At 35.0% G+C, this 23,786-nt stretch overlaps 1 protein-coding gene across 4 annotated transcripts in view; it reads right to left on the minus strand.

Moving 5' to 3' along the window:
• Positions 1 to 431: 431 nt before the first annotated feature.
• PTPN22 (protein tyrosine phosphatase non-receptor type 22) overlaps positions 432 to 23,786 on the minus strand; it is a 59,694-nt gene continuing 36,339 nt past the window's right edge. For 3 of the 4 annotated variants that reach the window (XM_059901147.1, XM_059901150.1, XM_059901146.1), the window contains 10 exons: positions 20,200 to 20,276; positions 19,234 to 20,051; positions 17,467 to 17,550; positions 17,188 to 17,318; positions 15,319 to 15,346; positions 11,692 to 11,775; positions 11,330 to 11,445; positions 8,864 to 8,894; positions 4,870 to 4,947; positions 432 to 496 (listed from right to left, as the gene is read on the minus strand). In XM_059901147.1, coding sequence (XP_059757130.1) covers positions 432 to 496; positions 4,870 to 4,947; positions 8,864 to 8,894; positions 11,330 to 11,445; positions 11,692 to 11,775; positions 15,319 to 15,346; positions 17,188 to 17,318; positions 17,467 to 17,550; positions 19,234 to 20,051; positions 20,200 to 20,276 — 1,512 coding nt within the window. The remainder of the gene's footprint in view (positions 497 to 4,869; positions 4,948 to 8,863; positions 8,895 to 11,329; positions 11,446 to 11,691; positions 11,776 to 15,318; positions 15,347 to 17,187; positions 17,319 to 17,466; positions 17,551 to 19,233; positions 20,052 to 20,199; positions 20,277 to 23,786) is intronic. The other variant, XM_059901148.1, reaches the window with a different exon arrangement.

The following is a 23,786-nucleotide window of genomic DNA, read 5'->3' on the forward strand; positions in this document are numbered from 1 at the left end:
AGCAATAATTTTGTACTATAACCACAAGGTAAGATTTTTCAAAACATTTTTTATGGTAACTTCTGACAATATAGACATTTAATTGAGATCCAATTTTTACAAATCTTTTAAAGTTTATATTTATGTAGGAAAGTAAAGTAGACTAAAAATAACCTCCAAAAATGAAAAATAAGTCCATTGTAAAACTTTCTCATACAGCATTCTCTATACATAGCTTAAATGACAAACTCCTATTTGTGCTTTCCAACCCAGTGTAAATGAGATGAAAATGTAAAACTTCTGACATTTATTTGCATATTGCTTTTAAAAGCTATTAACATATTACCGTATCTTCATGGTAGATATTATGAATATACAGCACTTATTCTAGCTAGCGGTATTCTAGTAGTTTCATTTGCAGATTCACTTGCGGCTGATTTTCCAAAGTTGTGTTAAATATTCCAAGTTGATGGTGGGTTCCTTGGTCCTTTGGGTTTTGAAAAACGATTTGCAAAACCTGGGAACAAAAATAAAATTGAATGAAAAAGGAAAGATTTCTTATACAGAAATGAACACTTGGATTTTAGAGTGTATTATAATATGTGCAAATACATGGATTTTTTTCTAAAAGGTTAGACAGCATCTTTGATCAATTTAGTAATTTTTTTGTAAAAGCATTCTAGTAATTATGTTAGTGCTTAAATGATAACAATAGAATACTAGTAACATTTTAAATTTGTAGAACACTTACAAATTTAATAATGCTAATAATTAGATGATTGTAATAGCCTTTGGTAATTCAGCATATAGTATTCTTTTTCCCCAGGTTTATCGAAATATTATTGACATATGTTTGTTTACATGTGACATGTAAGTTTAAGGTGTACAGCATGATGATTTGATACATGTATATTTCGTGAAATGATTACCACATTAAGGTTAGTTAATACCTACATCACCTCACATAATTGTCTACTAGTCTGTGTGGTGATTTTTTAAGATTTTTCTTTTCAATATAAGATTTTACTTTTAACAGCTTTCAAGTATATAATACAGTACTGTTAATTATAGTTGCCATGCTGTACATTAGATCTCCAGAATTTATTCATCTTATAACTGGAAGTTTGTACCCTTTGCCCAACATTTCCCCATTTCCCCCACCTCCCAGCCCCTGTCAACCACCATTCTACTCTATTTCTATGAGCTAAGCTTCTTTAGATTCCACATGTAAGTGAGAACCTATAGTATTTGTCTTTCTCTGTCTGATTCATTTCACTTAGGGTAGTTCCTCCAAGGTACATCCATGTTGTCACAAAAGGCAGGATTTCCTTCTTTTTTGTGAATGAATAATATTCATATATATATATAGTCATATACATAATAATTCAGACAGTCATGTATGTATATGTAGAGTCAGCCCTCCCTATCCTCAGATTCTGCATCCACAGATTCCACATCTGTGGATTCAACCAAGAGTGGATCAAAAATATTCGAGAAAAAATTTCCAAAAAGCTCCAAAAAGCAAAACTTGAATTTGCCACACACCAGCAACTATTTATATAGTATTTACATTATACTGGGTATTATAAGTAATCTAGAGATGATTTAGAGTAAACAGGAAGGTGTAGGTAGGTTATATGCAAATACTAAGACATTTTATGTAAAGGACTTGAGCATCCTTCGATTTTAGTATCCACGGGGGCCCTGGGACCAATCCCCCGTAGGACTGGTACGACTCTACAAGGATTTTTCACTGTGCATGGGGTTGGCACCACTAACCTCATGTGTTGTTCAAGGGTCAACCGTATACATATATCTCTCACATCTTTTCTATCCATTCATCTGTCAGTGGACACATAGGTTGTTTCCATGAATTGGCTATTGTAAATAATGCTGGAATGAACATGGGGTGCAAATATCTCTTCTGAGATAATTTCATTTCCTTCAGATATATATGCGGAAGTGGGATTGCTGGATCATATGGTAGTTCTATCTTTAATTTTTTGCGGAACTTCCAGACCGTTTTCCATAGCGATTGTACCAATTTACATTTCCACCACAGTACACAAGCCTCCCCTTTCTCCATAGCCTCACCAACACTTGTCTCTTGTCTTTTTGATAATGGCCATTCTAATAGGTATGATGTGATATCTCGTGGGTTTGGTTTGCGTTTCCCTTATGATTACTGATGTCAAGCATCCTTTCATGTGCCTGTTGATGACCATTTATATATCTTCTCTGGAAAAATGTCTATTCAACTCCTTTGCCCATTTTTTAATCTGATTGTTGGGGGGGGGGTTGTTTAATAATATCCTTTATCTATGTCTTTTCACCCACCACCCATTCATCAGAAAAACAAAACTGGGGAATTTAAATTTCAGAAAAATAACCACTATTGCTTTAGAAAATTATTGTATTAAATTCAGTTGTACTTCTACTTTGACCCAGAAAGCCCTCAATTTACTCAGAGATTATGTTTGAAAAGATTAGAAAAAAATAAAGTATTAAACAATCCTGAAAAACTAATAATAAAACTAAGTGGTTAATTATTTTTATTTCTCTCTCTCCTCAAACACTCCCCTCCAGGCCCCACTCCCCGCCCCCCACACACACAGAAGGAGGATGAGGAAATTTTGCATAACCAATGAAGGCTATTTCTGGATGCCTTCAGAATATATGCAGGTTGATGACGTAGGTTCTTAATCACTTTAGCAACATATGACTTTTCTTTGATAGCGATATATTTTCAAGGTACTCTTACACTTAGCAACTTTAAGGGCTCAAACTGAGCAATGAAAGAATCGAAATACAAAGGGAAAACAGAGAATGGAAAACTCAAAGATGATTAATTTCATCATCTTATAAAATTGTGGGAATTATATACCTTATAGAACTGATGAAAATTATCAGATATTTGTTAAAGCACCCAGCTCAATGCCTGGCACATAGTAACTACTCAAGTACGGCCTAAATCTGAACCACCAAAAACTATGCCAGAACTGGAAGACAAGGAGATTAGGGAAGAGGGAATGAAAAGAAGATTAAAAACAAGAAATCCACTAAAATTTATTAATAGTGGTGGTAAAAAAAAAAAAAAATTAGGGGGAGGGGGCACACAGCCTAGTTCCTGCACATTTCACTCCTCTGAGTGGTAAATAAGAAGATAGAAGGAAATATATTCCAGGTTCAATAGTTTCACACAATAGTCACAAAATTATTCATTCAGTCCAGATAGCTTGATTGTAACCGAAGTGGACTGAGAAGTAAGAACATGAGACATAAGTACTAGGTATCTGAAATTTGAGGAATAGCTACATTCAGTGTTTTTCACTGATCATTACTCAATAGTTTAGAACAGTAGTGAGCTACCTTTTTTGCACGTAGGACAATTCAGGAAAAATAATGTTTATAAACCACAAAATTTTTTCATTCAAATTTAAGTACTTTTTGAGTAAAATACCCTTATAATGCCTCTTTTATAAAAGAGAACCAATGAAAAAATTAAGTGCTGCTTTTTAAGTAGGTAAAATGTTCAACTTTGAGAAGAAACAACATGGAGGCAGCTGTATAATATTTTATCCTCGTATTATATCACAGACTGTTGTAAAGTTAGATGGGCCATGAGTTATTCAAGTGGTGTCTCTGACTGAGAGAAGAGAAGGAAGCAAGGAACATTTGTGTTCCAGGTAAAGTTTGGTGCTTTTTTCATAGGTTATATAATATTCTACATGAACTTTTTAACTAAATGATTTCATAAGAAGAATAACGTTTTTCTAATTATAACATTTTAAACCTTAGAGTTCATGTAATCCAAGTAAAATTTTTAAAGCCCAAGAAACAGATCCAGAGAGTCTAGTTGAATACTTGGCCATGGTGAGATAGGAGCCATGACCCCAGTTGTGGCAGAGATTGCTACCTGTACCCTAAAATTTTTCCTTGCTTCTTCTTCAGGAATAGAATAGTATATGGGAAACTGTCTGCCCAGCATTATTGCATTTCCCAGTGTCTTTTACAGTTTGGATATAGCACATGTATAAGTTCTTTTCAAGGGAATGTGAGCCGGCATAATGTTGCCTCTTCCAGGCCAGTGTCTTAAGACCAGAAAAGGAGGCCACACCTCTTTCACATTTTTCTCTCATCTTCTTGCCACCTGCAGTCTGAATGTGGCAGCAACAATTCTGATCATTCAGATAAGGACAATACCATAGAGCAACAGTTCTCAGGATGTGGTCCCTGGGACCACTGGAGGTCCCCCAGACCTTTTCAGGGGGTCTGCTTTTTGGTTAATAATAATTTTTAGTAGTAATATCCTACATTATTTGCTGTACTCCTTACAAAAATTATAGTATACATAATACTACCTTAAATAGTATCATGAATTTATGTTATATAGAATAATAGAATGCTTAATATAAAATTATTTTAAATTTATAGCTTATACCAAAGAGCAATTGGGCAAACAGTTCCTTTAAACTGTCAGAATTGTGCTTCGGCGCCTAATGTTGCATGAGTTACACAAGATTAGATAGCAGCATCTTCTGTTCTTTTCATCACACCTGTATATTTTTTTTATAACTTTGCTTAGATATGAACTAGAGTATTATGGCATTTCAGAATTTATTCATTTGGCTTTCACATTCATTTACTACATGCCAACATGATCATTTGGTACCTAGTTTTATTTTCCATATATGCTAGGCAATTCTGGCCTATGTAAGATGTAAGAGTTAGCAGAGGTCAAAAATAAAAAGATAAATGGCATGAAAAAGAATATAAACATAAGGACTTATACATGCAAACTTAAATCATATTAAAGTTGTATCTCTTATACTGTAAATGAATAATTAAGATAAATATTTTTTTAACTCTGCTGGGAAGTAACACACATACCAAAATTCAAAAAGGAGCTGGAGTTATTTGACTGAACAGAGTCTGCAGGCTTGTTTGATGGGGAAGAATTACAGATACCTAGAATCAAAAGAAAAAAATGTAAGGGAAAAAATGGATACAGACTCAGACCACATAATTGTTGAGATTACACATTTCCTCCAAATTAATTAATACTTCCAGATAAACATATCACTATCAAATGTAACAAAATGTAGTTGTTTACAAATGGGTTGACACTATAATTTTCTCATTTTTGTGTGCGTATTTTTTTTTAAGTTTTCTTTTCTTTGCAAACGGATTGTTTGTATAATAAACCCAACACTAGAGAGAATCACCAAAGGATTCAGGAATACAATCCATTTTATTGTGAATCAACTTTTTCTGGGATTTACATTTTGGCTTTCAACTGCATCTTACTTTGCACTCTGATCGCTCTTAAGTACACTTTTAAATAATTTGTTCTCCACGTTAGCTCAACCGTGGCAAGTCTGTGATTTTTCTTCCACCATCCTCTACGCCTGGAATATCTTTCTTCACTTTCCAGCCTACTTTTTTCCCATTATGGATGATTCTAGTTAGGCCCAGAATCTCCCCAAAAGCACTGTTATGTTGCTTTGTTTTGCTATTTTAGCTACCTATAGGCAGACTTAAAAATATATTTCTCTTCCCAGCACCTTAATATATTCATATATCAGTATCCACCCAATTCTGAAAACAATCCAGTGAAAACATGGTCCATATTTTGCACAAGCACTGTCTAGCAGCAAAAAAGGATAATTTCAGGCTTGTATAAACTTTCTAAGAAACAGTACATAATTGGGGAGAAATTACTAAATATTCACCTTTTTTTTTGTTCTCATCATTTTCAGAATGTAGTGTGAGGACTGCATATATGTTTGTACACACATACCTAATACTAAGATTCTAGAAAGACCTCCCCCTTCCTGGAGCTACTTGAGTATGAATCACTAGAGTAAATCATGAATTTCAATCAGATTCAGTTAAAATATATATTTATTGAATACCTACTATGTGGCAAGCATTGGGCTAGCCACTGATGATAGAGACATGGAAAACAAGTGGGTGAAGGTGAGAAAGTTCAGGAGATAGCAATCATCTCTATACTGCACATGAGCTGAGAGGTATATACATCCTTCAGAAAGAAAACAATTGTCCCAAAAGGGAATACTGATTTTTTATAACTGGAGACAAAGATTTTGCATATATGTATAGTGAACTACTATTCTGCATCTACCTTGTTATAGATACTTTTATGCTGCCTGCTCAGCATTAATTCCTTCTTCTGATAATAGAACTTGAATTTTCCTTTAAGAAACCACCCCTCTCCAATGTTCAGCTCCCATACTTCTCGTGGAGCTCATTCAACCCTTAGATGAAGGAGCTGACCTATGACTAGGACTGTCAGTTGGTACTTTGCCATGGTCGCACCAGTTGTTTAGGTCTGACCTCATTCCTTATTGGTCACTGTCCACATGTAACAATTGTTGAATGTTAGGTATGACACTATCCTCTTAATCCAAGCATTAAATATACTGGCAATAATTGGTTTAGGTTTGGCCAAGACAATCAGGCCCAATCAACACTAGTCATCAATCAGGCTGTTGCTTGAGCAACCAGGAAAGAGCTCATTTTTTTCATCATAAGCCTGAAATCACATGGTAAAAGCCTGCCTATGAGTGAGCTAACAGAGTGAAACAAAGTTGGGAGATATGGAATTAGAGATTAGGCCCTAATTACATCATTTGAACTCTTGGTCATAAGCCAATAAATTCCCCTTTTCTGCTTAAGCTAGCTTAAGTTGGGTTTTCTGTCACTTGCAAGTGAAGGATTTCCTAGCAGCTAAAGTTTCCCACCAAAAGTAGGCATCAGGTGTCATAGCTGACAGCTTCAACTCTTGTCACCAGCAGCCAGAATGATCTTTTCAAAAGACAGATCATGTAACATCTCTGTCTAAAACTCTTCTGTGACTTCCCATTGGGTCATTAACATGACCCATAAAGGATCTAACTACCTCTCATCTCCACCATCTTTTGGACACACCTTACTCCTTTCTCCTCTTAATACCCTGCAGCTATGATGGCTTCCTTTGAGTTCCTACAACACACCAAATTCACACTGTTCTGTTCACCATCACATACCCAGTGCCTTGCAGAATGCCTGGCACAGAGGAGGCACTCAACAAATATTCATTGAATGAATGAATGAATGAAAGAAAGAGCCTGACACCAGGCTTAGATGCTAACTTAAAACAACAGGTGAAGAATCCTAATTTCGGTAAACGTAGGACCAGTAAGGCATCCAGGCTAAAGGGAGAACATATAGAACTCAGGAGGCATGGACCATCTAGAAGGGGAAGAGAACACATGCAAGTAAAGGCAGATAAGTCTAAAGCTTCAGGATCAATTTTGGGGGCCAGATTTTGTTCTTAATTTAAGGACAAAAGACCAGAGGGTGAAGGCAACTGAGAAATAGAAATTAGCATAAATCTAGAGAATGACCTGGGAGCTCTTACTTAGAAATAAGACTCAGAGTCTCAGACAGTCATACCGTATCTCACATCTATGCCAACCTAAATCTACCTGAAGTTTCTGTATCTTCGTTTGATATCCCCATGACAGGGTTGGAGCTAGAGAAAGAAAGTTTTTTGGGTTTGTTTTCTGCTTTTTTTTTAGAGAAAGAAAACTGTAGGGACTTCCCTGGTGGTGCAGTGGTTAAGAATCCGCCTGCCAATGCAGGGGACACGGGTTCCATCCCTGGTCTGGGAAGATCCCACATGCTGAGGAGCAACTAAGCCCGTGCGCCACAACTACCGAAGCCCATGCACCTAGAGCCTGTTCTCCGCAACAAGAGAAGCCACCGCAATGAGAAGCCTGAGCACCGCAACCAAGAGTAGCCCCCGCTGGCCGCAACTTGAGAAAGCCTGCGTGCAGCAACGAAGACCCAACGCAGCCAAAAATAAATAAATAATTTGAAAAAAAAAAGAAAACTGGGTGTTTCATAAGCTAAGCTGATCAAATCAATCTTTGGTTAGCTATTCAAGTCACTCATTTCTTTGCTTTTAGCTGTTTTATTTCTTATGTTATATACTATAATTTCCTCTTGCAGTGTTTAAATTCTCTTTTGACTGACTTTAGAGGAAAGAGTATATTTTCCAGTCATGCTTTAGCCCATCAGAGGTAAGAAATCAGTTCACTTCAGAGATCAGGTGTGGTGGCAATGAAAGCAGACTAGCACAAGATCATGGACAGGGAGATAGAATGAAAAGAGTTAAGATTCAGCTCTAAACCTTCTTACTTAGATTATACCTTAAATCAAGTTTTCTCAGTGCTCTTTGTCCCTCCCTACAATACCAGTATAGTATCAAATAGCTGTTTGGTCCTTGATGACTAACCCAATGGATCAAATTTGTAAAAAATATACCACCACGTTTTATATACTTTGTAGTTGTAAATAGGATTTCTAAGATAATCAGTTTCCCACAGTTTCAGGAGTCCGGGTTTTGTTTTCATTACAATATAGGAAAAACAGTAAGCAACAGACTTTTATTGCTAATAATACTTGGTAAAAATGGAAATGTGTCAATACTTTGCTTATTTCATTAAATCAACACATTTGTTTCACAATATGCTTTGCTATGACTACTTTCAAAGAAAGTACATCTGAGGTTAGACTGCTGGGAATTTTAACACACTTGTATGACAGCATCTTAGCATGGGTAGAAAGTGCCAAACATCATACTATTATTCCTGTGTATCAAACAGAAACTTTCTTTCCCCTTACTCCCTACCCAGTATTAGCACTGTGGAACCTAGCAGAGTACAAGGCCTAGGGGTGATTGTTCTCATATATAGGACCCTAACAAGGTTCTGTTTAGGAATAATATTGTTCATTTTTTCAGAGTAGTTATATAAGGAAAAATTACATAATATTGAAAGTGGTATGTGTATTCTAAAAATAAGTAAAAGGAACTTACTCTTTTTCATGTTTCGCAAAATTTTCAAACTCTACAAAATGAAGAAAAGGAAAAAGTGAGTTTTTTCCCTGTGAAATCCGAAATACTTTAATCAACTAGAAATATAGACTTCAGTCAAAAGGATTAATTTCTTTAAAAATGGATATCAAATGTACAAAATTATTTTTCTATCTTGCCATTTTTAATTCAGTGCAAAGTCTCCACTTGATGTTATCTTGCTACATTTTCCACCCATATAAGAATCACACTATTTATTTAGAAATAGTGCTATCGTTGTGTCAGGGGGAAAGATGGAGTTCCTACTTGTCTTCTTTACTAGGCGACCATTCCAGGACCCACAATGGCTTCTGAAGATAGCTGTGATACATTGCCATTCCCATTCAGGCCAAAAAATTTTGCCAGTCATTTTCTGTACTCAGTTTACTGAGGTTCACTTCATACTGTTAACCATGCTACTTTCTTCTCCCTCTTTCAGCAAACCCGCGTCTTCTGCCTCCTTTATGGTGAAGTCTCTAACTTAACCTCTTCTAGGAATCTACCCAGATTTCTTCTTTTCTTCACATTTCCTCAGGGTGTATGTTTTCAGTTTGTTCCATAGTATTTTACTTTTTGATAATTTTCATGTTGTTTCTTATACAGGCATTCTAGTAGATCAACTGTGCTCTTCTCAAGGACATTAAATGTCCTTTATGACATTTCTGTTTTCCTAATACTTAGAAATGTAATCTTCTATATAATAGATATTTAATAATTTTTTTTGAAAAATTTAATTTAGTTTTTAAATATAGATTATTTATAATTCAAAATATCCTAGTAAAAATGCTCCCATCTTTGTTCTCCATCTACCTAGTTTCTGACCCTCCCCCTGCAGGTAACCATTGTTGTTAGTTTTTATGTATCCTTCCAAAGTTACTTATGAATATATAATATAAATATAGATCATATTTTCACCCTTTTAAGCAAAAGTTAATAAAATATATAAAAGTATACTGAGAGAGTCCTCATTCTTTTTTTAGCTGCATAGAATTCCATTGTATGCATATACCATGATTTATGATTTATTTAATCAGGTCCCCTGATGATTAACATTTATGTTCCCAATTGTCTACCCTTATAAATAATGGTATAATGAATAACCTGGCATACATTTCATTTCATGTATGAGCAAGCATATTTGTGGGATAAATTCCTAAATGTGGAATTGTTGGGTCAAAGGATATATGCATTGGTAATTTTGATAGGTATTGCTAAATTGTCCTCCATAGAAGTTATACCACGTACATTCCCACCAATAGTGCAAGAGTGTGCTTATTTTCCCGTAGCCTGCCTAACAGAGAGTGTAGTCAGACTTTGCAATTTGCCCTTCTGAAACATGAAACACAGTATGTGACTGTGGTTTTAATTCGTATTTCTTTTATTATGAGTGAGGTTGAACATATCAAATGTTTAAAGGTCAGATCATGCACATTTACTTATCTTTGAATTATCAGATCATGTATTTTTGCTCACTTTTCTTTTAGGGTTATTATTTTCTATGAATTGCTAAAGAAATATATAATATTAAAGAAATATAGTCCTTTGACTATGATGCCAATTGCAGATATTTTTTTCTCCAATTTGTTCTTTGTCTTTTGATTTTTAAGGTGATTTGGTGTTGTTGTTTTACCATGCAGAAATTTTCTGTTTTACTTAGTTAAATTTATAAATCTCCCTTCTTATGGCTTTTGGATTTTGAATCATAGTTATAAAGATCATTCCCACTCCCAGGTTGTAAAGTAATCTTTCCAGGTCTTTTTAGTACTTTGATGGGTTGTTTTTTTGTTTTTTAGCATTTAAATCTTTTATCCAACTAGAATATATCCTGGTATAGCTGTGAGGTATGGATCCTACCTTTTTTCCCTCTAGGTTGTTATCCAGTTGAACCAACAACAGTGATTAAAACATCCATCTTTATTCCCTGACTTGAAAGGCTCCCTTCATCATATACTAAATTCCTATACATTTTTGGATCTATTTCTGAAGTTTTCCTTCTGCTCTGTTGGTATGTGTTTCTTTTCATACACCAATATCATACCATATTTATTATTGAGGCTTTACGATGTTTTAATATCTGATAAAGCTACCCTTCTTTCATTGCTTTTACTTTTTTTTTTTTTTTTCGGTTTACTGACTATTCTTGCTCTTTTTTCCCCCCATATGAACTTTGGAATCAATTTGTCTAGTTTCAGGGAAAAAAAGTTGATAGTTTTATTGGGCATGCTTTAAGTTGTTGGGGTTTTTAAAAAAATTTTTGGTTTCTCTCTATTAATTTTGATCGTTGTGAGACCAACAGTGACTATCAGTGAAAATATTTAGTCTAATTTTTCATCTTAATGCTGGTGGCCCGGGGTTGGAGTGGCAGGGGTAGGGACACTTTCAGTAATGGAAAGCCTCTGGCATATTTCCATAAACTCCTATCTTCTTTACCTTACTCCTTGTGAAACATTTTCCAGGAGTCTTCAATGTCTGTTTTGAAGATGTTGAATTTTCCATGGTGTTAGGACAGCTAGCAGAAAAAGTCTCTATAGGTTGAGCCTGCATACCTAAAAAAAAAAGTGTTTTGTTGCATAGCTTCTTAAGCCTTCAGATTGTATACAGGTATATGTTCAATAATTCTTAGCTTGACTTTTTTATGCATTATTTTTGCAATGCATTATGGGATTTTTAAATGTATTATTTTTATCTTATTTAATCATTCTTTGTACCTTTTCCATTTAGATCCTATTTTATTGTTAACCTTTAATGGTCTCATTTTTATAACTTTTTTGAGAGAGAGCACTGCCACTTACAATCTTCATCAGCAACAAGGAAGGACTCTAAGGTTCTTTCTGGCAGTGGAGGTGGCAGGGAAGAAGAACGATCTTGGTGTCGATCTATGAAAAGAGTATACAACAAAGCAAAAAAAAAAAAAATTCATCAATTAAAAGTCCTAAGTCAAGATCCCTTTCTGAGACAAATATCATATGATATTGGGCTTCCCTGGTGGCGCAGTGGTTGAGAGTCTGCCTGCCAATGCAGGGGACACGGGTTCGAGCCCTGGTCTGGGAAGATCCCACGTGCCGCGGAGCAGCTGGGCCCGTGAGCCACAACTACTGAGCCTGTGCGTCTGGAGCCTGTGCTCCACAACAAGAGAGGCCGCGACAGTGAGAGGCCTACGCACCGCGATGAAGAGTGGCCCCCGCTTGCTGCAACTAGAGAAAGCCCTCGCACAGAAACGAAGACCCAACACAGCCATAAATAAATAAATAAACAATAAAAATAATATTTTTATTTTTTATTTTTATAATAATAAAAAAAAAGTAAAAGTCTATAAAAAAAATCATATGATATTGCTTATACATGGAATCTAAAAAATGGTACAAATCTACTTATTCACAAAACACAGAATCACAGATGTAGAAAACAAATTTATGGTCACCAAAGGGGAAGTGGGGGGAGGAATAAATTGGGAGATTGGGAGATTGGGATTGACATATACACATTACTATATATAGAATAGATAACTAATAAGGACCTACTGTATAGCACAGGGAACTCTACTCAATACTCTGTAATGGCCTATATGGGAAAAGAATCTAAAAAAGAGTGGATATATGTATATGTATAACTGATTCACTTTGCTGTATACCTGAAACTAACACAACATTGTAAATCAACTATACTCCAATAAAAATTATTTTTAAAAATCCCTTTTTGGTTTTGTATAACTTTTCCAATTTTTCAATATTAACCTACAACAGCCAAATAAAAAATTATCTGAACATTGACTGGAGCCTCAAGAACTTTGTTATTCTAGCTCTTTCGCCAATGAGCCTATGCTTCATCACAAACTTGTAGCTCACTTACAAAAGTATTCTCCCAAAGAAATTGAACATGAATTTAGTCAAGCTTCTAATCTTACTACAATTTTACAGAGAATCCTGGAGATAAAGGAGCATGTTAAATAAAACCATGAGGATACAAACAGCCAAATCCAGAATATTAGCCAATCTTAAGGACAAATGGCCCATTCCCTCAACAAATAAATGGCATGAGAAAACATAAAAAGAAGAACTGTTACAAACTTTAAAAGGCTTAAGAAACATAAACTAAAGGCAATGTGCAGACTTTGTTTGAATCCAGCTTCACATAAACCAACTGTAAAAAGACATGTTTGAGACAGTTTGAGAAAATTGAACAAAGTCTGTATATTAGATAATATTAAGGAATTATTATTAATTTTATTAGTGTGATTACTGCTATTATGGTAGATTTAAACTGTGTGTTTGAAAATTTCCATGATAAAGAATTTTAAATAATGGAGCTATTTTCCCACAATGTAAGTCCTAGAACACAAACAGTGTTCTATTGATGTATGCTTCTCGTTATACAGCGCTAAGTATAATTATATACTTTATTAATGTCTTTTTTTTTTTTTTTTAATTTTTTGGCCACACCGCGTGGCAGGTGGGATCTTAGTTCCCCGACCAGGGATCGAACCCGCACTCCCTGCATTGGAAGCGCAGAGTTGTAACCACTGGACTGCCAGATAAGTCCCTATTAATGTCTTTTGAAAATGAGTATGTGGTTAAGTGCTAGAGTTTTATCTGTCTTCAGTCATTGGGTTTTTCACGTCTTAGGACTTACCTATAAAGCAAGTTCTCTTGTTTATTCCTTATATGCTGGGTAATATGCAAAAATTAAGTACAATACTTATTTCCATCACCTAATACAATAACTGGCATATAGTAGGCATTTGATAAATATTTGATAACTACTCTGAAGTAGCTTATCACCTTCCCGCTTGATTTTAGGAAATATTATGAGACTATAACTTTCTGGTAACGATATCCTGACAAATACCTTCCCAAAATACCATTTTCATCTTAATACTCCCCTGATGAAGAACCTACAATGCTTATTACTTACTGAATTAAATTTAAATTCTTCTGCCAAGCTTCGTGTGTGATAAAATACATGTAACAAAATTTGCCGTTAATGACATTTAGTACATTCACAATGATGTGCAATCATCACCACAATCTAGTTCCAAAATTTTAATCGTCCTGAAAAGAAACTCCACACTCATTTAGCAGTCTCTCCCCATTCCCTCCAGATTAGATTGGCAACCACAAATCTGCTTTCTCTATACATAGATTTATCTGTTGTGGATATTTCATCTGCCTAGCTTTTAAGTCCTTCGGAATTTTCCCACATTTTATCTATCCAAATTTATTTTCCATATTTCCCTATAATAGAACCTCTGTTGCAATTAAATTAACCTACTTACCATTTCTCTGTACCCATCATGCTTATTTTTACCTTTGAGTCACTGCTACTCTGATCCCTGCTCCTGGAATTCCTTCTTTTTTCCTCTATCCATATTCTTAAATTTCTTTCACCTACTCAAGCCTTTCCTAACCACTCCAGTGATACCTTTCTTTTTTCCAGATTCCTGGTGATGATCAGTGCCACATAGATTATCACTTAATGGTTCCAAGTGAGTGCTAATTTTGTCTACCCAATTTGAATACATATATAATCATTAAGCAGTGTCCTTTCTTAAATATCCTGCTTATTCTAACACTGTATAAGGCACACGGAACTTGCTTAGGAAATGTTCATTTAATAATTACCTAATAAAAGTTATAATAGGTAACATTTAATGAGAGCTTATTATTTGACAACCACTGCAAAAAGCTTTATATGCTTTATCTTACTAGATCCTCACAAAAATCCTCTTAGAAGGGGAGTTCTATTATCCTCATTTTATAAGTGAGAAAAATCGATAAAGTATGTAATGTAACCAAGGTCATAGATTTTGATAACTATTGGTAGGCTGGGGATTTGAATGAAAGTCTACCTGACACCAAAGCTCATGCTTTTTAACCTCTATGTTATACTGCTTATTTACGTATTTGAACAATATGTTAATATGAATAAATGTGTTAAGGGCAACTACTACCTGTTATAATGTATGTAAAGTACCTATCAGTGTTTAAAGGATGTTTGCTGTTGATGTTGTTATTCAATGTATAAAACAAGCAGGAAAGTACTAGAGAAGCAGTGGCAAGTTAAAGACCTAAGTGACCAGAAATAACTTTTTAGAATCACACTGTTAACAATGATAAAACCAGTAAAATGGAACTGCTGCAAAGTTTTAAGAGATTGTATCTAAAATAGTTTGGGGTTTTTTGTTTGTTTGTTTTTTTAGGGCTATATATCAAGGAGCAGAATTCTAAAATCCTGTCTTCCTTTTGCCCTTGACAAAACAAAACTACTAGCCTAGGAAAACCAGAAATAAATCAATAAATAGTGGAAGCTATTATGGAAACCATGTCATCTCCTGAGGTGAATTACTCTAAACTTAATGAGCTATTCTTGCAGTACAAATTCTTAGGGCTAAATGTCATCTAAAGCCAAAGAAAATTTTTTACCTGATTTGGGACTCTGGGGTTTTACACTCTGAAAAAGAAAGAAAGTCAAAGTGAAAGAAGAACATCTATACAAATCTATAAACTCAAAGCAATAAATAGCATTTTAAAATTATATTTCATATACCACTAGAGATAGTTATGAAATGTTGACCCTATTTTTCCTAATTTATAAATGTGCTGAACTGTGAAGAATCATCCACTCCTACAGTGATTTGTATATGTCATGAATATTGGTCCTAAATTGATCCTTTTTATAGTTATTTCCTTCCTACTCAGAACATTTCCCTGAAAATTTAATTCCAGGTAAGGTTGTTGCCACTGAAATTACTTCATGACACTGAAAAAGTAGTGATTGTTCTTTACTCTGGGAGTTGTTAAGATAAAGACCATTAGCAATAATAGTAACAGTTACTAGCACATTAAAAGTGTAATTTAAGGGCTTCCCTGGTGGCGCAGTGGTTAAGAATCCGCCTATTAATGCAGAGGACATGGGTTCAAGCCCTTGTCCGGGAAAATCCCACATGCCGCGGAACAACTAAGCCCATGTGCCACAACTACTGAGCCTGCTCTCTAGAGCTTGTGAGCCACAACTACTGAGCCCACGTGCCACAACTACTGAAGCCCGCGTGCCTAGAGCCCATGCCCTGCAACAAGAGAAGCCACCACAATGAGAAGCCCGTGCACCACAACGAAGAGTAGCCTTCACTCGCTGCACCTAGAGAAAGCCCGCACGCAGCAACAAAGACCCAACACAGCTAAAAATAAATAAATAAAATAAATTAAAAAGAAAAAAAAAAGTGTAATTTATAAGGCAGGGAATATTTGCCCACCAGCACTGCAATTGTAAGTGTGTTTAAATGTTTTAGTTAATTACTTTTCTGATCTCTGAAATTTTAAGATAGTTGGTTCATAGAATTAGATACAAATGAATAACAGATTGTTGAAGGTATAGGTTTTTCTTCTAGAAGCAGGGAACATTATTCCAAAAGGTTTATCTTAAATAATATAGACATCTGTTCTTTTTTTTTAAAAACTACTCTCTATGTTATCACAGCTAACAAGAAACAGCCTACCAGATGACTGCTATGAACAAGCAATCTACTTATGAAACAATTATTTTTGCCTTAACTGTCCTTCAAGAATAGAGTCAAATGTTTCTTCTTTCACTGTCTTCCTTGATCACTTCCAACCTGAAGGGATCTCTCACAGTTTCAAAGTTCTTATCTTCCATATGGCACTGATTATATTTGCCTTGTTATAATAAATACAGACAAAAATAAAGACTTGTGTACACATCCTATATCCCCACTACTGAACTATAAGTTTCTTAAGGGCAGTAATTATGTCTTATACATCTTTTTATCCCCCACATCCTCTAGCACATTGTTTTATAAATAGTATCCGCTTAGGATTTACTAAGTGATAGGTGTTAAAAATAAAAGGAAGGGGCTTCCCTGGTGGCGCAGTGGTTAAGAATCCGCCTGCCAGTGCAGGAGACATGAGTTCAAGCCCTGGTCCGGGAAGATCCCACATGCCGCCGAGCAACTAAGCCCGTGCTCCACAACTACTGAGCCTGCGCTCTAGAGGCCGCAAGCCACAACTGCTGAGCCTGCGTGCCACAACTACTGAAGCCCGTGTGCCTAGAGCCCACGCTCTGCAACAAGAGAAGCCACTGCAATGAGAAGCCCACACACCGCAACGAAGAGTAGCCCCCGCTCACCGCAGCTAGAGAAAAGCCTGCGCGCAGCAACGAAGACCCAATGCAGCCAAAAATAAATAAGTAAATTTATGAAAAAAAAATGTATATATAAGGAATAGGACTATAGTCCGTTGAATCCAAGTGAGTAGAGTCAGAAAAAAGTTATTGACCTTGCTTGGTCTAAGTCTTACCAAATCATCAAATTTCTTTGATTCAGATGTTCTACTACATTCTAGTGATGTTCCAATTTTTACCTTCACAGCTGAAGATGAAGATTTGGGAACATCCAGGGGGAATTCTCCTGTAAAAAAAGTAAATATGTTTCAATTTTAGTGCTGTAATTTTAGAGAGCAATTGTTACTTGGCAATAGCACACAGAATATTGAGAGGACCTAAGAAGTAATATAGTTAATCCACACTTTATTTTACACTTACTGAACTGTACTCACCAGCTTCCTCTACCACAATAAAAGATTCAGGTGTCCGTTCAGGAAGTGGAGGGGGAATTTCATCATTTATTCTTGAAGAAGTTGCTATCCAAAATGTCCGAAATATAATCAAAAATTTTAATTAGAAAAATCCAAAGAAAATTCTTATATTCTAATCTTGATACAAATTATGTCAAGCATCATTAATATATTTAAGCTGGTATCTGTTCACTCAAGGAGAAAACAACATAAATTCTCTAATCCTAAATTGGAAACCCAGGAGGATTTTGATTTTTCTTCAAGATTTATTATTTCTTTTAAAAGCTCAAAGGTATTTTGATTAAGTCACTGAGTATCAGTTAACATAATGTAACATCTTATATTAATTTAGGAAGCTTTGGATTGTTTTCTCCATAACTCTTGCCTTTTGTTTTACATAGAATATACAACATCATAAAACACGTTGACATGCCAAAGATTCAATTACAGAGCAGGTAAAAATCACAAAGATTTTAGTATCTCTTCTTCATTCTTATAGAATTAAGAATATTGATATTTTTCCTGTTTACAAAAAAATGGTATAACAAGGTTTTCTATATTTCTATAGAAGTATTCAGAATTTTTATAGAATTTTAATGCTATTATGAGAAACTGCCACCAGATGGCATACATGTCAATGTTGCTACAATCCTTGAAGATAAGGATTTGGTTCCTAATGCTGACACTCAGGGAAGTTTACAGAACTATAGGTATCTAGAAAAATAAAATTTCGTTAAATCATAAAACAAGATCAAAGTATGTAATCCTTCCTTCTAACCAAAGAAGAAACTAGATCCAGATGAAATATTTTTATAACAAAACTATGCATGTACATATCTATTGAGGAACTCTGTACAGTAAATAATGTCATAGAGAAAAAGCTTTCTCTACTTCCTACCTAGGTGGATCATTCTTTATAAATTTCTGATGACATATCTAAGAGAGTTAAAGTTGCTTTAACTCTTCTTTCACAACGTCTTCCTTCATATCAAACTATTATAATTATCTAACCAAATATTTACTTCTACTTTCAAACCACTCAGTAATATGAAACAATATGCATAATATGCAAAAATACAGAACTATAAGAGATAAAATATGAAATTAAAGTCGTATAAGATTAAAATATCATACGGAATACTGAACATGTATCCTCATCTCTAAATTTATTATAAAAGGACAAGAGGGAATCAAGTCCTCCTCTTCCAACTCCTGCAGGAAGAGAATTCAATTCTTAGCAATCTGTTCAATTTAGTATAGACACATGATTCTCCAACAAAAATTCTGAGTGACCATGTGGTGCTGTTGATCAAATCTTTTCTGATTTTTTTTGGAAGTTGCTTCTGCATGCTAAGGATAAATTGTGGACTTTTTTTTTTTTAACATCTTTACTGGAGTATAATTGCTTTACAATGTTGTGTTAATTTCTGCTGTATAACAAAATTGTGGACATTTGATAGACACTTCTAGGAATGAGGACTGCTGCCTTTAGAAGCACGCCTGCTGGCATAGGTCCTGTACCAGATCTGACTGCCTCCACTATTGCTTGTTTCATGGAATATTACATATCTGTTATTGCTATTTTCAACTTATCACATCATCAAAACACTCATGGAATTTATTTTTTTGAGGAGGAGAAAAAGGAGAAGGAAGCAGAGAAGGATAAGAGGGTGGGGGGGTAAAAAAAACATATCTTATAGAAACAAAGTCAAATCTAAAATGCTGTACAAACTTTTAAAAATAACTTACCTACTACTGCTGTCTCTTGGGTCAGTGGTGGGGGGAAATTGGTCGGAGGAGTCAGTGCTAAAGAATCACGTGAATTGTAATAAGGAAAGAGGATTGTAGAAGATTTTGGCAGTGAAGAACAAGGTAAAACAGTTTCATCTTGCTTCTCAGGTAAATCAAGAGACATCTTAGAACCAGCACTACTTGGAGACAATGATGAAAAATAAGGATCTTCTACTAAAGACATGTAAGAAAGTACTTTAAAAGCACCAGAGTCATGCTGCTTTGCATTAGAGGCATTGCACATTTGATGCTTAGAGTCATATGATGGTGAATAATTCAGTTCTGCTGAAGAAACATGCATCACTTTTTGAGCCTGCTCAAGACAAGAATTGTGTGGGTGAGATTCCAAATAAAAATTTTCCTTGACGTCCAACTCTTTGGTGTCTCTCTGTTGCATCAATTCAAAGGGAGTTGATTTGGTCCGCATTATTGGCCCCTTTAAATTAAAACATCTTCCTGCTGCATTTACAGGTTTAGAGTTAGGACGTGCTCCAAACAAAATGGAGCTCAAGTCCAAACTTTGATGCTTCTGAAGAGGCTCCCCAGCTATTGGGAATACCTTTCTCTCCCATTTCATGGTTGTGTCAGCATTTTTGTTACAACCACGATTTAGCTCCAAAAACTCTAAAGAACTGCTCTGTTTAGAAGGGTGCATTACTAACCCTTCCTTTTCACTTATTTCAGAAATCCTGAGGTCAAAGGAAGAAGCTTCTGCACTTTTCACCCTTATCCTTCCTTTGCTCTGTTGGTTCATCACTTTTGCTTCTTTTATGATGCTGAAACAAAAAAGAAAGTAATGATGATACCATATCCCAAAGAGGTCTCTTCCCATATCCTCTTCTAAGCATCACTATGAGATATAAGCATGAGATTTTCCTCCCAGACACAATTAGATAACATTTAGATGTGTAAAATTATACTCACCTTTTTGGTAAATTAGGAGAATAAGAATCTGCTTCTTGATTGGGATTTTGCTTAGAAACTGAATACTTTGCTTGAATCTTCAAGAGACGTAAGAGATTGTTTTTTAGTGACGCAATGGCCATGAGAGATCTTAGCATTCATAAGACTAAGAAGTTATTTTTCAGAAAATATAAAGATTTAAAATAATTCATGAAAGAGTCATATGAGTTTCCAAAATATTGAACCCAGCAGTAACTTGTTCACATACTGAAATCAAAAGGATCAAAATAAAGGATTAAATAGTGTTATAGAAATTGAGAAGGATTTGCTTATAGCATCATCTTTTCATATGTGGAAGTTCTAAAATGTTGTTTATTTAAAATATAACTTTATTCTCAGGAACACTTTACTTTCAGAACTTTCATCATCTCAACCTTTTATGTTATGTCCTCATACTTATCTTGTTCTACATTTTTCTTCCTTACTGTGCTCCAGCTATACTGGTTTTCTTGCCATTCCATAAGCATACCAAACTCGTTACCAATTCAATGCTTTTACTCTTACTATTCCCTCTGATTGAAATACTTTTGCTACAGATTTTGCATGGCTGGCTCTTTCTAAGTCATTATTCTCTACTTAAATTTCACCTACATAAGGAAACCTCTCCTGACCACTCAACCTAAAATCACACTCCCACCCACTTGCCCAAACACTCTCAATCTTTATTTTCTTCATAGGAATTATCACATTATGAAATTTGTTACTATGGCTCATGGAATCCAAGCTACCATCAATTGTACAATATATCCTGCCTTCAGGGATGTTTCAATATGTTTTTTTAAAAAGTCAGCAATTATAAGATTCCACCTGTAGCGGGTTTAATTGTGACTCTCAAAAAGATATGTTAAAATCTAATCCCGGAAATCTGTGAATGTGACCTTATTTGGAAATAGGGTCTTTGCAGATGTAATTAGTTAAGATGAGGTCATATTGGATTAGGGTGGGCCCTAATGCAATGACTTGTGTCCTTACAAAAAGAGAAAAGAGAGACTCAGAGACACACAGGGAGAATGTGGTGTGATGATGGAGGCAGAGACTGGACTGCAGTAATGTATCTGCAAGCCAAAGTACAACAAGGATTGCTGGAAAAACCAAAAAATAGCAATAGGCAAGGAAGATTCTTCCCCTAGAGCTATGAGAGAGAGCATGGCCTTGCTGACACCTTAATTTTAGACTTTGTGACTCCAGAACTGTGAGAAAATTAATTTGTTGTTTTAAACCCTCCTTGGTTTGTGGTACTTGTTACAGCAAGCCTAGTAAACTGATACAGAGACTTTAATACTCCACGTTCAATAATGAATAGAAAAATCAGATCAACAAGGAGACAGAGGACAGACATGAACAATCATGTAAACAAATAGGAACTAACAAACACTCATAGAACACTCTACCCAACAAAACATACATTCTTCTCAAACATATATGGAACATTCTCCAGGATAGACCAGATGTTAGGCCACAAAACAAGCTTTAATAAATTTTAAAAGAGAGAAGTCATACAAAGTATCTTTTTCAATCATAATGGGTTGAAACTAGAAATCAATAACAGAAGGAAACCTGGAAAATTCACAAGTATGTGTAAATTAAACCCTCTTAAACAACCAATGGGTCAAAGGAGAAATCACAATAGAAATTAGAGAATACTTAGAAATGAATGAAAATACATCATACCAAAATGTATGGAATACAGTGAAAGCAGTGCTTAGAGGTAAATTTACATCTGTGAATGCCTGGAAGAAAGATTTCAAATTAATTACCTAACTTTATACCTTAAGGAACTAGAATAAGAACAAACTAAACCCAAAGCTAGCAGAAGGAAGGAAATATTAAAAGATTAGAGCAGAGATAAATGAAATAGAGAAAACAATGGAGAAAACCAACAAAACCAAAATTTGATCCTTTGAAAAGATCTGTAAAATTCACAAACCTTTAGCTAGAGACTGACTAAGGGAAAAAGAGAAGACTGAAATTGCTAAAATCTCAAATTACAGAAATAAAAGTGGGGACATTACTAATTTCACAGAAACAAAAAGTATAAGATAATAATATGAATAATTGTATGCCAACAAATTGTATGACCTGGATTAAATGAACAAATTCCTAAAAACATATGATCAACCAAAACTGATTCAGAAAGAAATGGAAAATCTGAATAGACCTACAACTAGCAAGTAGGCTGAATCAGTAATCAAATATTTTCCCAACAAAGAAAAGTCCAGGACCAGATGGCTTCATTGGTGAATTGTACCAAACATTTAAGGAAGAATAAACGCCAATCCTGCACAAACTCTTCCTAAAACTTGAATGACACTCCTAAGTCATGCAATGAGGACAGTAATTCTCTGTTGCCAAAGCTAGACAAAGATGTTACAGGCAAAAGAAAACCACAGACCAATATTCTTTATGAATATTGATGCGAAAGTCCTCAATAAAATACTAGCAAACTGAGTTCAGCATAGTAAAAGGATTACACACCATGACCAAGTGAGATTTATTTCCAGAGTGCAAGGATGGTTCAACATTCAAAAATTAATCAGTGTAATATATCATATTAATAGAATTAAGGAGAAGAAACCCACATGATCATATCGATTGAGGAAGAAAAAAATTTGACAAATTCATCATAAAAATACTTAATAAACTGGGAATATAAGGGAACTTCCTCAACATGATAAAGGCCATATATGAAAAACCCACAGCTAATATCATACTCAAAGGTGAAGGACTGAAAGCTTTCCCCCAAGATCAGGCATGAGACAAGGATGCCAATTTTTGCCATTTTTATTCAACATAATACCAGAAGTTCTAGCCAGAGCAATTAGGTAAGAAAGCAAACAAACAAATAAAGGCATCAAAATGGGAAAGGAGGAAGTAAAGTTACCTTCATTTGCAGATGACATAATTTTATATGTTGAAAGATTCCACACACACTCACAAAAAAACATGCTACAGCTAATAAACCAATTCAGCAAAATTGCAGAATATATAATCAACACACAAAAACCAGTTGCACTACTATACATTAGCAATAAACATTCTGAAAAGGAAATTAGGAAAGCAATTCTAATATATATGTATCAAAAATATACATACTAAGGAATAAAGGAATAAACTTAACCAAGGAAGTGAAAGACTTATATACTGAAAACTACAAACCATTGCTGACAAATAAAATAAATGGAGAGACATTCGATGCTCATGAAGTGGAAGACATTATATTGTTATGATAACATTACACAAAGTGATCTACAGATTCAATGCAATCCCTATAAAAATTCCAAAGGTGCTTCTGCAGAAATAGAAAACCTCATCTTAAAATTCATGCAGAGAGAGACCTTCAAGATGTTGGAGGAGTAAGACGTGGAGATCACCTTCCTCCCCACAAATACGTCAGAAATACATCTACATGTGGAACAACTCCTACAGAACACCTACTGAACACTGTCAGAAGACCTCAGACTTCCCAAAAGACTCCCTCAGGCAACCTCGCGCAGAGGCAGGGCCAAATCCAAAGCTGAACCCCAAGAGCTGTGCGAACAAAGAAGAGA

Source organism: Balaenoptera ricei, chromosome 1 (assembly GCF_028023285.1).
Source record: "Balaenoptera ricei isolate mBalRic1 chromosome 1, mBalRic1.hap2, whole genome shotgun sequence".
In the NCBI taxonomy this organism is placed as follows: Eukaryota; Metazoa; Chordata; class Mammalia; order Artiodactyla; family Balaenopteridae; genus Balaenoptera; species Balaenoptera ricei.